This window comes from Hevea brasiliensis, chromosome 3 (genome assembly GCF_030052815.1).
Source record: "Hevea brasiliensis isolate MT/VB/25A 57/8 chromosome 3, ASM3005281v1, whole genome shotgun sequence".
In the NCBI taxonomy this organism is placed as follows: Eukaryota; Viridiplantae; Streptophyta; class Magnoliopsida; order Malpighiales; family Euphorbiaceae; genus Hevea; species Hevea brasiliensis.
The window spans coordinates 108113595-108129377 of NC_079495.1; the positions used below are offsets into that span (position 1 = coordinate 108113595).

The 15783-nt window shown below is 35.1% G+C and overlaps 2 protein-coding genes across 7 annotated transcripts; one reads left to right on the forward strand and one right to left on the reverse strand.

Moving 5' to 3' along the window:
- The first annotated feature begins 1116 nt into the window (after positions 1-1116).
- LOC110662579 (serine/threonine-protein kinase Nek2) lies at positions 1117-7196 on the forward strand. 2 transcript variants are annotated; one of them, XM_021821589.2, is made up of 14 exons: positions 1117-1273; positions 1418-1484; positions 1820-1885; positions 2391-2437; positions 2555-2600; positions 2699-2779; positions 2866-2908; positions 2993-3042; positions 3122-3203; positions 3299-3348; positions 4971-5044; positions 5147-5198; positions 5633-6058; positions 6224-7196. In XM_021821589.2, exons 1-14 carry the CDS (start codon positions 1188-1190, stop codon positions 6869-6871), a joined length of 1818 nt encoding a protein of 605 aa, XP_021677281.2. In that variant the 5' UTR covers positions 1117-1187; the 3' UTR covers positions 6872-7196. The 2 variants fall into 2 exon arrangements, with proteins under 2 accessions (XP_021677281.2, XP_058000472.1); XM_058144489.1 differs by lacking the exons at positions 1117-1273; positions 2391-2437.
- Positions 7197-7648: 452 nt separating this feature from the next.
- LOC110662580 (multisubstrate pseudouridine synthase 7) lies at positions 7649-15293 on the reverse strand. Of its 5 annotated transcripts, XR_009147747.1 has the most exons (21): positions 15000-15291; positions 14700-14912; positions 14408-14622; positions 14189-14261; positions 13871-13927; positions 13549-13628; positions 13405-13467; positions 13220-13307; positions 12869-12972; positions 12622-12724; positions 12291-12364; positions 11722-11786; positions 11367-11545; positions 11061-11128; positions 10914-10974; positions 10499-10536; positions 10273-10341; positions 9822-10173; positions 9409-9493; positions 8841-8939; positions 7649-8604 (listed from the first exon to the last, which is right to left on the reverse strand). XR_009147747.1 is itself a non-coding variant. In XM_058144487.1 (19 exons), exons 1-19 carry the CDS (start codon positions 15171-15173, stop codon positions 9464-9466), a joined length of 2106 nt encoding a protein of 701 aa, XP_058000470.1. In that variant the 5' UTR covers positions 15174-15291; the 3' UTR covers positions 9158-9463. The 5 variants fall into 5 exon arrangements, 2 of the variants coding, with proteins under 2 accessions (XP_058000470.1, XP_058000471.1); XR_009147748.1 differs by lacking the exon at positions 8841-8939; XR_009147746.1 differs by lacking the exon at positions 7649-8604 and having other exon boundaries at positions 8753-8939.
- Between the last annotated feature and the right edge of the window lie 490 nt (positions 15294-15783).

Consider the following 15783-nt stretch of genomic DNA (forward strand, 5'->3'; position numbering starts at 1 on the left):
ATTTCATATTTACACACATTCAGGTATTTTCTTTTCCTTTTATTTCACAGTTTTTAGATTTGATTTGCTTTCTTTCTATTTAATTTCTTCCCCTTTTCTCTGCTGCACTGAAAGATTCACTTTGATTTCTGATGCATTTTTGCTATTTTTGGAATTTTGATTTGAAGTGCAAGGAGTTCAGTTGGTATTCTTGTGGTCTTCTAGTGCTCTTTTAGGTAGATATTTTTTTTTTGGTTGCCTACTTTCTCTCTCTTGAACTTTCCTTTTCCGTTTTTTTCGTTTGGATAATGACAGCGTTTGGTTGCTGGGAAAATGTGGGGGAAGGAAGGATACTAGAATTTTGAATCTCATATTATTCATTTCTGGTGTTTGGTGAGACATTGATTGTTTTATTAAGCTCAGCTTTTCTAGTCTTGAATGGTTTGGTTGAATGTTTTTATTGGCTAATTTGAGCCTTACAAGTATGAAAATGAAAAAAAAAAAAAAAAATTATATATTCGGCATTTTGTTTTCCTTCTTCACTCTATTTTGTTGGCCAAATATTATGCCATAAAAATCTTAGTCAAGAATTTGACTTAATTTTACCTAGAATTTTGAGTTTTTCCTTTTAATTTTTTTTTAAATTTCGCTGTAAATCTGGCACGCTTTAATTAAGTTTGGTCACTTTAATGTCCACCTGCTTATTTGAATCTGTGAGTGCTTAAATTCATGCAATGTAACCTACTAACAAATGCTTTTTTTTTTTGGTTTAATTTTCTTGATTATTTACAATTTATTTCTTTTGTTGAGAGGTTAGTTTTTCATTTTAAATTGCAAGGTACATTTCTTCTCACATTTTGCAGTAAAAAGGGTATCTTAGATTTGGATTTTTCTTGTATTTCTTGACTTTCAAGGGTTTTTTTTTTATTATTTTTTACTTTTTAAATTCTTCAGATGATCTGATTTCATTTTCCTGCGGTTCCTTTTCTTTATCACTACTCACTAGCTTATATTACATGCATTATCTTGAGTAACTTCACAGATAGAGTAACTTCTTTTTGTTGTTACTTTGCACATTACTTATCAAAGTACATTTTGATTTATAGATGGGTATCTACAATATGCAGATTTTCCCTTTTTTTTTTTTTGTGGAATTAATGATTTCTTTTTGCCTTAGAGCAGAGAAGCAAGTCCTTTGAATAGTTCACATGGAGCAATATGAAGTACTGGAGCAAATAGGCAAGGGATCATTTGGTTCAGCTCTTCTTGTGAAGCATAAACATGAAAAGAAGAAGTGAGAATGAGCCTAACACTCTGCTTTCTATCTTCTTATTTACTTGCCATAAGAAATTCTGTGCTAAGAATGACAAGCGTATCTAATACTGTGCTTTCTTAGAATAAATTTAATTTTTTATTTCGAGTCTTTTGTTTTGTTAAGGTATGTGCTGAAAAAGATCCGTCTTGCCCGGCAGACTGATAGGTCACGCCGCTCTGCACATCAAGAGGTTAGAGTCTAATTTGTCTCGATTGCCAGGCCATTTGTCATCTTATCATCAGAATGTCTGACATTATCTCTGTCCCCATATATGTCCCCATACGTTTCTTTTGTGTTGAAATTCTGCTATGCTTTGTTCATGAGGGAAAAAGAAAAGCATTTGCTATTGCTTTTGTTGTTTCTCCCAAAAAAAAAATCACAGTGTTAATCAAGGGCCTGAATTCAGTGATTTTGTTCATATGCCTCTTAATATCTTTGAACAGGGATTTTGGGACCTAATTATGGCTTAAACTTGTTAGATGATAATTGGATGTATATGCTCAACCTTTTTCCTGTTCCATGCAGAAGGAACTCATTTCTAGAATTCGAAATCCATTTATTGTAGAGTACAAAGATTCCTGGGTAGAGAAGGTACTTACTGCTTATAACTATTTCTTAATTACAATGCTTCATTTTGTTGTGGCATCCTTTTGCCTTCATTTTCTTTTTTCCTTGCCAATGGTTTGCATGGATGGACGATGAGTTTGATTGTGGTCTTCTTGGCATTTTATTGTTTAGATTTGAGCTGAAAGGTGTCCAAATCATCTTTTCCTTTTAAAATTACATATCTAACTAGTTTGTGTGTTTTCAGGGCATTGCCTAATTCCTTTGGCATAACATTTTCTTTTCTAGGAACCATCCTTAAAATTAATGTGCACTTGTGCTTTGTTGAATGCCCTTGGCATAGTGTGATATATTTTTAACATATTTTTTCAATATTCATTGTCATGAAATTCCCTGAGATCCATGATTTGGTTTTTTATGGCTTCTTTCTTTTAGTTAGGCCAGTTTTTGTATCATTATTATGGTTCAGAACTCTTTAAGTGGATAGAGTGGATGGTCTAATAGTAGTTCAATTTTGATACTTTTGACTCAGGGCTGCTATGTATGTATTATCATAGGTTATTGTGAAGGAGGAGACATGTAAGTTGGATTCTAGCCAGAGTTAAGATCTGTGGAACTATAAATTCATATATCCATTCATTTGAAATAAGGATAACCTCAGGCACTTTTGCTATTTTTCTTTTTCATGTCTTACAGGGCAGAAGCTATAAAGAAAGCTAACGGAATGCTTTTCCCAGAAGAGGTTTGTTTTTCCTTTTTGTTCTACTCATTTTAACAACTTTTGCACTTAAAATTTAATTACAACTGATTCTTACATCTTAGTTATTGAATATTTTTCAGAAGCTCTGTAAGTGGCTTGTGCAACTTCTGATGGCACTTGACTACTTGCATATGAATCATATTCTTCATCGTGATGTCAAGGTTAGCGGCATACTTTTGTACTTGGGTTAAACGATGAATTCTCTCTGAAGTTGCATTGTATTGATAATGTTTAATGATTCCTTCAGTGTTCAAATATCTTTTTGACAAAGGAACATAACATTCGACTTGGTGAGTGATCTGATTGTTATCTTCTAATTCTTGGTCAATGGCATTTTGATTTCATTGAACAAATAATGATCAACAGTGGTGCAGGTGATTTTGGACTTGCCAAAATTTTGACTTCGGATGACTTTACTTCCTCTGTAAGTATATTTGTCCCTAAACAGGGATAATATTCCAATTTCAGCTTCTTTTTCCTAAATGTCATGGTCGTGAATTCAGGTTGTGGGGACTCCCAGCTATATGTGTCCTGAGCTTCTTGCTGATATACCTTATGGTTCAAAATCAGATATTTGGTCATTGGGTAAGTTGTAGCATGTGTTTGCAGAAGTTACTTAGCTTTAATTGCTCTCTTGATTCTTTAGTCACATGTTTATATTTTTTTGAAAAATTGGTCAGGATGCTGTATATACGAAATGACTGCTCTGAAGCCTGCATTTAAAGCCTTTGTGAGTTTTATGGACTCTGATTATATGCATTGTAGGTCTATTATCTATTTCTCATAGCTCTTTTTAATGCATGTATAGATGTTGGACTGCTACAAGTAATAGCAAGCATCATGATTAGGTTAATTCTCACTAACAATTATTCGACCTTTTTGTGTGTAATTTACACTCTTTGGAATTCTGATTCTTTAACCTAAAGTTTGGTGATTATACATTTAGTGAAGTTGTGCTGTTGGAAACATAAAAAACCCCTTGTGGTGTGGTTTCTTTGCATCTACCACCTTGTGGCTTTTTGGCACATCTTGTGGCCTTGAGATTTGTGTTGTTATATATTCTCTTAAAATTAGTGAAACTCTCCAGAAGAATTGCTTGATTTCTTTTACAAAATAGTTTAAAATTAAGGGAATTTAATTCAGTGCTCATTATGACTTTTGTTAGCAGGTTTACTTTTCTTGCTCTGAAATCCCGAAAGGGAGTTTTATTTCCAGGTGCAAAATGTAATGTACCAATCTATGAAAGAATAAGTTACCTTGTCTTAATCAATAAAGGACATTGCCATTTTCTTTTGCACATTTTGCCAGATTGGACTTGTCAGCTTTGTTTTTAATGCGGCAATGCACTTGGATTAGTAGCCCAGTGGTTGAATTAGGGCTGAGCAGAATTCAGTACAAACCGAAAAACCGAACCGAACCGAGTCAATTCGGTTTAATCGGTTCGGTTTTAAAATTAAATCGGTTCGGTTCGATTTTGAATTATAAAAATTTCGATTATTTCGGTTTGGTTCGGTTTTGAACAGAAAAAAAATCGGTTAAACCGAACCGAACTGAATAGTAATTTATATAGTCAAATCAAATTAAATCGAACCGAATCGATTTTTGAATTGATTTATTTTTATTAAAAATTTATGAATTATATTTAATTTTATATATGTTAATTATTTAATTTCATTGATTAATGGTTATTAGGTTCAAACCAAAGTTAAAATTAAACCAAATAACTTGAAAATCAAGTCTAAATTCAAAAATCAATAAAAAATCAAACCGATCAGTTTAAACCGAACCGAACCGAACCGAAATAGAATGGTTCGGTTCGATTCGGTTTTCACCCATTTTGGTTCGGTTCGGTTTCTAAAATTTACGGTTCGGTTTTTATAATTTAATTTGGTTCGGTTCGGTTCGGTTTGAACCGAATGCTCACCCCTAAGTTGAATGCTATCAATAAGTTAGAGGTTCATATCCTGGCAACTGCCCTAAAAATTTCCAATATACCAAAAGAAAAAAAGAAAAAGAAAAACGGAGCAATGATTGACTGACTGTTTGACCACATAAATGGTCAGAAGATGTTCAAGGAGACTTCAAGTTGACTTAAATTAGGAGTAGGAGATTCAGGTTTGAATTATTGTATTGCTGTGTTGATCATACCTGTTATTTCCTGTGTGGAGACTGTAGGTTCTACTACACTAATTTTTCGAGTCCCTTATGTGCTTGGCATGGTGAATGATAGGAGGCTCTTCTTCACATCTCCATTTGTGTTTGAGCTGTCTTTAACTGTTTTAAATTTCTTTTGGTGTCTGATTCTGAGTCTTTTTTATTGTATTTACATAATTTTGCTTGTCTTTTGTGCAGGATATGCAAGCTCTTATTAACAAGATAAATAAATCAATTGTTGCTCCACTTCCAACTAAATATTCTGGTGCCTTGTATGTTCCGTAACCCTTCATTTTATAACCGCTGTAGCAGTTCATTTTTATAAATGATTGATTTTTAGTAAATGTTAATCATGTTCCTGCTTAATATTCCAGCCGAGGTCTTGTCAAAAGCATGCTGCGAAAGAACCCAGAGCTTAGGCCAAGTGTATGTGTAATCTCCTCTGATATCTTCTTGTGTGAAATATGAAAATCCTTCAGTGCAAGTTCATAATTGTAGGCTTTGATAAAGATGATCTACGAAGTTTCATTTTATTGATTCTGCGAGTCTGCAACAAATTTTACTCTTCTCATAGGACCATACAAACGTTTATTTGCCTTTGCTCTGCGAAGTAACTATCAAAGTAATAAGTTACTTTTCTTGCTAACTTTCAAAAATGAAAACAAAGCTTAGCCAAATTAACGGTCAGTAGACTCGGTGCAACTGCTATAAAATTTTTGGGTTATGTTTTGGCATACTTTGATAAATGAACCGTTGTCAGAGAAATTTCAGTGCATGTTTGCCTGTGCATGCCTGTGTGAACATGAGTTTGTGCTAGTAAATTAATGTGTTTTCTTCTATATGAATATCAACGGTGGCAGGCTGCAGAGCTTCTCAGGCACCCATATCTTGAGCCTTATGCCTTCAAGGTTCATCTTAAGATCAACAGCCCTAGACACAATGCACTTCCTGTCCAGTGGCCCGAATCCAATTACATAAAGAAAACACGATTTGCAGATCCAGAAGATCTCTCTCTTAAATCTTACAGGAAGAAGCGACATTCATTCAGCAATGATAGGGCATTAAACCCCAATATATCTGCAGGAGAGCAAGACTCGTTGTGTTCTACAAAAGGAATACATGGTAGGTTATCAGAATTATCCATTGGAAGTAATGAAGGAACAGTTATTTGTAAATCAATCACTGCTTCAAAACCTTCAAATGTTGCCAAGGCTTCAAGAATTACTCCCCCAAAAGCTTCTGTCACAACTGGGCGACCAACTGAGACTCTGAAGAAGCGTGAAACTGTAAGATAATAGGACTCTCTCTCTCTCTCTCTCTCTCACTCTCTCTCTCTCTCTCTCTCTCTCTCAAACACACATACCACATCCAACATGCTTGCACACAGCTTCTCAATTGCAACTTTAACTAGTACTTCAAATCTGGATCTTGTGTGTTTTTTTGTTTTTCAGCTACCTATCACACGCACTCCAACAAAAAAATCAGTCCCTACAAATCGCAGAGCATCTTTCCCACTGCCAACAAGATCTGCAAATATCAGTATCCTTCACGATATAAAATCTCCAGATGTCTCTGTCAATGCTCCTCGAATTGACAGGATAGCTGAATTCCCACTAGCTTCATATGAAGAGACATTCTTTCCTATCAGGAGAACTTCATCGACTTCAGCTCAAGGATCATGTGGCACCCCACATCACGGTGACCACTCAATCACAAAGGACAAATGCACAGTTGAGGTTGACAGAAGCTCTGCCAAGCCCAATTTCGCTAATGCATGGCAAGGAATTGAACATGGCGTGTTTCAGGTAGATGAAGAGGAAGGAAGCAATTCCTCTAATCAAAATGCAACAGCAGGTGCATCGAGCCGTACCTCGTCGGACACAAGGCGCTGTAGGTTTGACACCTCATCATTCAAGCAACGAGCTGAAGCTTTGGAAGGGCTGCTTGAATTTAGTGCAAGATTACTGCAAGATGAAAGGTACGAAGAGCTTGGTGTGCTACTAAAGCCTTTTGGGCCCGGTAAGGTTTCCCCCAGGGAGACTGCTATATGGTTGACAAAAAGCTTCAAGGAGAATACTCTCAAACCTGAAGATTTATAGAAACCGATTCAATGTGTACCATAGTGACAGTTTTAGAGCTTGATCTATCAGCTTTTCATCGATGATCTGTGATGAGGCACAAGATAATTAGGTAGATGTTTTTTAGGTTGTAAATTTCAGTGCCCCTCTCTTCTCATTCTTCCTTTTTCTTTCTTTCCTTTTTTTTTTTTTTTTTTTTTTAAATTGAGATAGGCAATTTAGTTTTGTCATGTTAGGGATTTAAACTTTTCTGCAGATGAGTTTGGGCAAGGTACTAATGCTGTAATTTGACATTATGTGATAGATCCATTGCGAATTTGCAGTTACTAGACGTGTCATTTGGTCACTTGTGTGTCCTCATCTTCCTAATAATTTCTTAAAATTGTTTGGATCTGTCTCTGGATGGCAATGCTATGTGCTTTTGTCTCGTATCTTCTATTGGAAAGCGTCTACCATTATGTATCAATGAGCTTTCAATCAATAATCTTGGAGTTATTTTCAGAATGATTAGATCTCGATTTAAAAGAATACCTTGGTATTTATTAGCAATGGGTAGATATTTTGAGAATCATCTCTGTAAGGGATGACCCATAATATACCTATGACTGCCAGTTTTAAGAATTGCATCCACAAAACATGTCTTCTCATTTTCATAATTATTACGAGGCCATGTTTTATTCACATTTAAATAGCAATCTCAGCCAACCTTTTGGTTTTATCTATTTTAATTACAATTTTGATTTAAGATTATTATATTATATTTGATTATTATAAAAAGATAAAGCTGGATTGGAAACCTTAACACTATAAAACGATGATTTCCTTTACTACTTACAAAATAAATCAATTGTGCCCTATATGCTTCACCTAATGAATTCAAGAATTGGGTGGTGGAGGTGGACTCCTAAATTTCGAGGACGTTACCTAGCAAAGAAACACTAGTAGCGTAGAAGGTTTCATCGGAGAAAGAATCTTTGCCTGTTATTTTTGGGAAATGGAAGATGGGTTGATGAGAGGAGACTTTTGCAGGCCCCTGCCAATTTTGTATAAAAAAGTGGATGGCCTATGCCTTCGCTGAGTAATTGGAGAGGAAGACAGGTCCAACTGGCAACCCGTAATCACTTGGCGAACATAGAATCTTCTTCTAGGGCTCAATTCAGATCACAAAAGTGAACCCAAATACAGACCCAAAAGGAGCATGAAACCCCAAGGCAACGGAACAGCTTCAACAAATGGAGTGCCCAGCAAGATGCTCAGATTCAAGGTTCATCCTCACCCAACACCCATTGCTTATGAAAACCAAGACCATCACGCTCTATAAACCAACCAGATCAAAGGACAGTGACTGTGATGCCAAGAGCCCAACCAGCTCTAGTTTTCCCAACCAAAGCAAACTTTTCTTGTCCACAAACGATCTTGGAAACATTTTTGTTCCAAGTTTTCTGAATTTTTTGACAGCAGCCCCATTTGAATCTATACAAATTGGTTATCTAAATTCCAATGTGGTTCTCTACGCCAAACAAAGCTTTTGGAAGGAATAACCAAAATACAAAGTTGGTTGCTACGATGCTATGCTATCAAAGAAAAACGCCAGCTAAAAATTTATGAATCCAGTGTCGCTGCAAGGGAGCATCAAATTTAAGTTCACCCATAAAAACTTTTTACATAGCAACTCTTCTTGTGAAGCTATGAAATCAGTTTCATTTGAAGATTTCTGGCCACCAACAATTGCAGACAAAGGAAGAATGCATCCTCTGCAGCACAAAATTACACACTAAGATTCCTTGGAATTAACATAGCTTTCCTTTCTGAGGGGAAAAAATTAAAGAAACCAGATCGTTGGCATATAGAATATCATAGCTAGATGACTTGTGTAAAACATGATCTTTCATGAGAATCATAGAAAGAACAATAATTTCATTGTTTATTTAATATGTTAAATTATTTAATAGGTTAAAGATACAACATACAGGAACAATAGGTGAAATACCAAAATTTTTTTTCCTTCATTTGCAAATAGTTAATAACAGCTTTTCCCAGAAGTGTCACAAGCAACAAACTTGAACTTTAATCATCCACTAAAACTAACCTGCATGTGAATCGAATTCATGAGTTGGAGAAGGCCTACATATACTGCATACTGCTTAACAACACTATGAACATTTAGGCATTCACTGTGACTAAAACAGGGTAGGGCGGTCCCTAAAACTCATTTTCCCAGAGAACAGGTTTGAGATCCCATCTAAAATAGCTTCAAAATCTGTTATAATACATCACATTGGCCAAACATCCAACCAGACAGCATCATGACGAACATATTATAAGGCATATGTTATAAACAGGTATAGTTTATAAGTGTTTTAGAAACTAAGCTGAGTATTACAAAGAGTCAAGAATCATATGTGGATGTGGGAAGTCAGATGAATCAGCTTGTCAGAAAAAAAATGAAAGGAAAAAAAAAAAACCTATCTTCCATTTAATAAGATAGAATCTTATCAAAAAGCGGAAATTGTTAATACAGAAAAAGAGTGAAACTTATTTGCTCTAGTAATTAGTACCTTTGATCTCCGAAAAAGCATAATGTCAGTTTGGACACCACAAATGTCTATGATCTTACTGGTTTAATGTTTTGTGGAATGCAACCTGAAATTTTCATGAAGAAATTAGTTAGATATGTACGTATACCAATATTTAAAAAGAAGAAGAAGAAGTCTGACAGTGAATAGTTGTAAAATATGACTAATAAACTATATTGATGGACTTATGGGCCATAACTGTGTTGGGGTAAAAAGTTTAACCTATATTGAAAATATACATATATAAACTGCAAATACATGTATCTGGTATTTTGACCAAGTACCCACATGGCACGCAGGCATAAACCTTGGGATTCAAGCACTTCAAACAAATTTCCAAATTTAAGATTGTTTCAGCAAATTTAGAGAATACAAATTTAAATAGAAATACTTACAGATGTTGATGTCTTCAGCAGCTCTCTAATGGCCATTGTTGCATAAGATGAAGCTGGAAGAGTGAAGCTTAACTTGAGAGCCATTTGGGCTTCCTGTGAATTAGAGTTGCATAGAGACTCAACTTCTGCTCGCCCTACTTCTCGCTCACCCTCAGTCTCATTATAATCTGTTGATACATGTATATTATTTTGAAAGCTCGCTGGTGGTCCCATGCAATCAGATGGGTTTTTATTCTCATCTCCATTGGCTTGTTCTTCTTCTTTGAATAAGCTCTTAGATTTAACCTTGGCAATTCTGTCAAAATCTGTCTCTGCCAATGGTATATTACCATCAGTATATGAGAGTAATTCCCTGCAAAAAAAGAAATAACCATGATTGGTCAATTAATTACCCAGATTCCAAATATCCAGACCAACAAAGCTATACAGTGAGAAAAGCAAGGAGGCATGCCATTCAAAGTCCATTGGCTTCTGAAAAACACGCCTATAACTTCCAGTCATGCTAGTTATTGAAAATTCCCTACAAAAAGATACAAATGCGTCACTCCAATTAGAATAAAGTATGCAGTTGTATGTGTAAAACACACACAGAGAGAGAGAGAGAGAGAGAGAGAGAGAGAGAGAGGATAGGAAGGCAGTATCATAAAGTATTCGAGGGAAAGCATTGTGTAAAGTACTTGACACTATGCACACTCTCAGCCAAATTGATAGCATCCTGATCAAAACAAATAACACGGTAATTAAAAGAAAAAAGAAATTAAAAAAGGTTCTGAGAAGGCTAGAGTTTGAACTTTGAATGTGAAATAAGTAAATAAGTTGAAAGAAGAGTGACAGCATGACTCCCCAAGGGGGCATGCTTCCTAACTTTGGAATAATAAAAGCAGTCTAACTCCCATGCTTTGTAATTTGTACTTCCTAACATGGAAGGATAAAAGCAGAGATGTATGCACCTTGGTTGTATTGAGGGGTTGAGCCCAAGGTGCTCTTCCCCAATAAATATTAAATTTTCATGATGATTGATAAAACATTCAAGGACTTTCCAGAATCCTTCTTATACAGAGGTAGTTGATAGATTGTTAAGTTATTTCAGACCTTCTTTGACAAATCATGATAAACTTTGGCAATGTCATTTGTTGGATAAGACACCCTAGAGCTGCCAAAACAAAAAGTGTTAATTTCATTGTTGACTTGTTCTTTTTAATTTAAAAACAGGTAAGAGCAAGATTGGTTTCGCCTTACCCAGGCACAGGAAGGATCACATCATCAATAGTATAATTTCCAGAAGAGATATCTTCTGCAGTTACTGCCTGCCAAAAGATAGGCAATCATCTTTAAGTTCTCAATCTTACATTAAACATATTCACTTTATGAGTGATATATAATCAGATTAACAACAGAGAGCACCACAAGCAAAATACTATTCATTGTAAACTTCACATACATGATAGGGAAAAATAAGTGATCCAGTACCATTACTCTAAAGATTGGCACATATGTACAGAAAAGGAAGAAATAGTTTTGTGAGAGCTATAATATAGAATTGACCTTAACAGGAGTGTTTTTCCATTCAGGAACATATGTTCCAGAGGTTTCATCTAAATTACTGCAATCATACATGTCATCACAGCTATGATCTTCACATTCCGAATTAAATCCTGATGTCTCTCTTGCAGTATCATCTCCTTTGCAATACACCAAGTCCCCCACCACAACTCGGTCAATTCCTGCCACATGATTATAAGGTGTAAAAAGCCTTTTCTATTCATTTCCAAAAGCAGTAAAAAAGGTATGACAATGCAGATGGTGATAACAGTGACGGCAATGACAGGCAAACATATGCTTTAATCACTATGCACATAGAACAACAAAAAAAAAAAAATCAGAAAACACGTCAGTTTACCATATTTTTGTACTCTCACACTTGCGGCATGGTTCCATAAATAGCTTTGATAACTGTGCACATACCTAAAAAACCACAAATATCTAAATAAAAAACCATACAGTGAAAATACAATAATTTCATCATACATGATGCATTTGTCCATAATCTCGTTATAGTAAATCAGTATTGCAGAAAAAATATTAGTATGATTGTAGCTCCAAAGGCTAAAGTGTTGATAAAGTATTGGTCTTACATTAAACACTACATATACCTCAACTTCCAAGCACACACACAAACTCACAAGCAATATACTTCCTTCCTGCAGGCTAAAGTGATATGTTTTCAAATTAACATTACATCTGAGATTGAAATAAACCATATTGGATTATTAAGCAACATTGGCATTTACAAATGCATTCATGTGTAAGCAATAAATTGTCTAAATAAAATTCACTTCTAGCACAAGTTTATTCAATGATGACGAAGGCCCAGAAGTGCTAATGATTCTTTCAGAAAATGCTGAACACAAACCATCTTACAGGTCAATGGAAGATATTATATTCAAACATTTCTAAATAAACACTTACATCATCCTCAAAGTTCTAGGTATAGCTTTCAGGGCCAGCAAGTAGTTCCCAGGACATTTCTTCAAACACTGAAGCTGCACAACATCAAAAATTGGCAAAAAATGTTAATCAAGAGGCTGTCTTACAAGAATGTAAATTCTGTTACTAACATGATGACATAAACAAAAATTGAGAAATATGTATGAGAAAAAAATTAGGAGAAAGGTTAACAAGTTTGACATTAGATTAACTTTTACTCTTTTAAAACCTTTATATGGAATCCAACTAAATATTAGAAGCACCCAATGCAGAGAAAGTTATTTGTGAGCAGTGCTAGAGGAGGACAACTCACTATGGCCCTTTCAGCAATCAAGTGCCGAGGTAATTGCCTTAGGGTCCCTTCAATATCATTGCTTTCTCTATAATATTCTCGTGCCTTCCTCACCACATCTCTTTGTGTTTAAAGATATAAGTTGAGAAAAACAACTGCTATTAGCTCTAGCAGCATTGCTTTACAGTTGGAAGAAACAAACCATTTGAATTAGGAATCAGCTATACAGAAAAACTCTCTGCATAAACGCAGAATCAATAAAAGGATATCCCCTTCTCTTGGATCAAGGATCATGCTTGCAGCACTTTTCCACTCTCCTCGGAGCAATGCAGCCCCAATTAGATGTGTTGGCACAGAACCACTACCAAAACGCTGAAAAGAACAGGATATTATAAAGTATACAACAAAATCACAAGTAAGAATCTAAGAAAAAAAGATATAATATGTATTTTGACTCAGGGGTCAGCATCAAAGATCAGTAAGCATTGCTCAGCCAACATTTCTGTAAGGATGGCTGATCAATTGCATTTGACTAGAGCAAATACAGAAATGTAAACTTGAAAATTAGAAAGAAAAGGAAGCCAACACACACATATCATATTTATGATCAAGGATGTACCTGTAAACCAAAGTAATTGATGAAGCCATGCCTTCCTAATGAATCTGCAGAACCTTTGATGGTAGTTTCAGAATCTGCAATGACTCCTCTAGGGAAATGTAAGAGCTGTGAGACCATGCCACTAGAGAAATTGGAAAATATAACCAGCCAACATAAATGAAATCCATGAAAGAAAGCACACATACCGTAAGGTGACTGTGAATCTGTTACCTAGGAGCTGCCCAAGAACAAGTCCTTCCTTGACATGGCTGCACAGTAATGCAGCAATAATAAGAAAGTGCTAAAACATAATTTTTCAGGATGAATACAAACTAAAAATTTGACCTTACCAGAAGTTACCCACTTTGATACCAATCAATCTGTCATTAAGAGCAGCTAGTCTACTAGCATGCTGCCTGAAAACAGTAACCTGGAAGCAGGGAAAATTTTTTTTACTGAAACACTCCTCCCCTTTGACTAAAATAAATTAAACTAGATGATTTAGCATCCCAGCGCTCACATGCCACACTCATCTTAGTAATAAAAAATACCATTTCAAGCAACACCTAAAGTGAGCAATACAATACAGACCAGTGTAAATAACCTTTGTAAAGAGGCAAACTGCAATAAACGGATTTACAACAGAATTATTGATTAATGATAATGGCTTACCCTTTGGGTTGACACAGAGCGCTTATCCTTTGTGCCCGCAAACCCAAAAGATCTTGGCTGTGAAACAAAAATATCAATCAAATAGAAAACATTTACAGGTATGATAAACAATTTGGATTTTCCAGAGACGGCCTATCCAGACGGGGAAAAATAAGAGCAGTTATGTACATTTTCACCAAAAAGATTAAATAGGAAGAAAAATACTATTGCTACCATTACTGCTTAAGCACCATCCAACTGTGAGCAAAAAGCTTTTGCTTTATCATCTTTCATGATCACAACAGTAGGCAAACCAAAATTATGCAAAACTTGACGTACCTGAATGCCAAGCATCTTTCCTATTAATCCTATGGCTTCCTGTGTATCTTTATTCTCCTTGTAGAGGTGAAACCTGAAAAAAATCTAAATTCAGTCCCTTTGGATGTTTGAAAACCCACACCATACATCTGCTCCAAATTCGAACGGGTATGAAATCAGGATTTTGCTATCTATACGAAAGCATAAATTGAAAAGCAAATCACCTCATATAGCTACTACCTGAGAAACTTGCCAAGGTGCTCTGGCCAATGATATGAACCTCGGCTATCAAAGGGCTTACCACTTCTGTCCTTCCGTTTCTTGGAATTTCTACCTCCATTGTTATGTCCTCCAGGATTCAATCTCACCCGAATACATTTAGATGAAGCATCAGGTCCATCAACCGTATCAGTAACAAGGAACTTGAACTTCTCCTTGAAGAAATTATGCATTGCCTGAAAGATTCAAGACAACGAATTAACTTATATCATATAGTAATTTTTTTTCTTTAAAAAAAAACTGAAAAACAAACCGTTCGATGGGCCTTATCAGAATCCGGAGAAAGAAGGATTGGCGAAATGTTATTGCTTTCTTCACTTCCCGCAGTAAATTGAGTGAGAAAAGCTTCAAAACGCTCCCCATCAGAATCACCAGCAAGTGACCTGAACGCTTCGATTTCAGAAGCGTAACTTTTCCCAATTTGATTCGATACCTTATTCTCTCCCTCCTCTGCGGCCTCAGCAAGCTGAAACCGCACAAAAAAAAAAAAAATTTAACAACACAAACCGTCTGAATCGAGTAAAAATTTTTTTGAATTGATGATGAAATTCACCTGTGCAGGAACTTCCAAAGAGGTCAAATGAACTACATTTCCATCGTTATCAACTTCGTTCACTATAAAATCGGAGTATCTTTGCTTGAGAATCCCGCGAAAGCCAGGGAGTTGAGAGATATAGCATAAGATGCCAACGTCAGATTCATCTGTGGTCGTTTTGGCGGTTGCCATTAGAGTTGCTAAGAAACAGCAGGACAACGACTGGTAGGGTTTTACTACTGAATACCGAAAAGCACCGCGATGACACTGGTTGTGTCGCTGCACTACGCGGTTCTAGGCTTTCAGCTTACACGATTTCTCCAAAACGCGACGTTTTGGTAATGATTTATATAATAATAAAAAGTAAATAAAGTGAATCATATAATTCAAACAAAAATAATATATTTGAGGTCTAATGGGTATTTTCGAAAATTTATTTTCTTTTTTATAAAAATAATTTTATTTAAATTTATTATGTCTTTTTTATTGTGATATTGGAGTCTGTTTTTAATTTTTAGATTAGGAGTGACATTTAATTTTTATATTTTTAATTGCTGATTTAATTAAATCATTAAAGATTGAGTCGGAGTGTTGCTAAATAAAAATTTCAATTAATCAACTCAAACTTTACATAATAAATAATAAATGATTCAAATTATAATTATAGAGCTAAGGATAAAATTATCACTATTTTTGGTCATTTCAGAAAAAAAAAAAGTTTTGGGTATTAATATATCAATATTAAAATTAAAGTATATACAAAAATTTATAAATAAATATTATTTATTTAAATAATTAATTT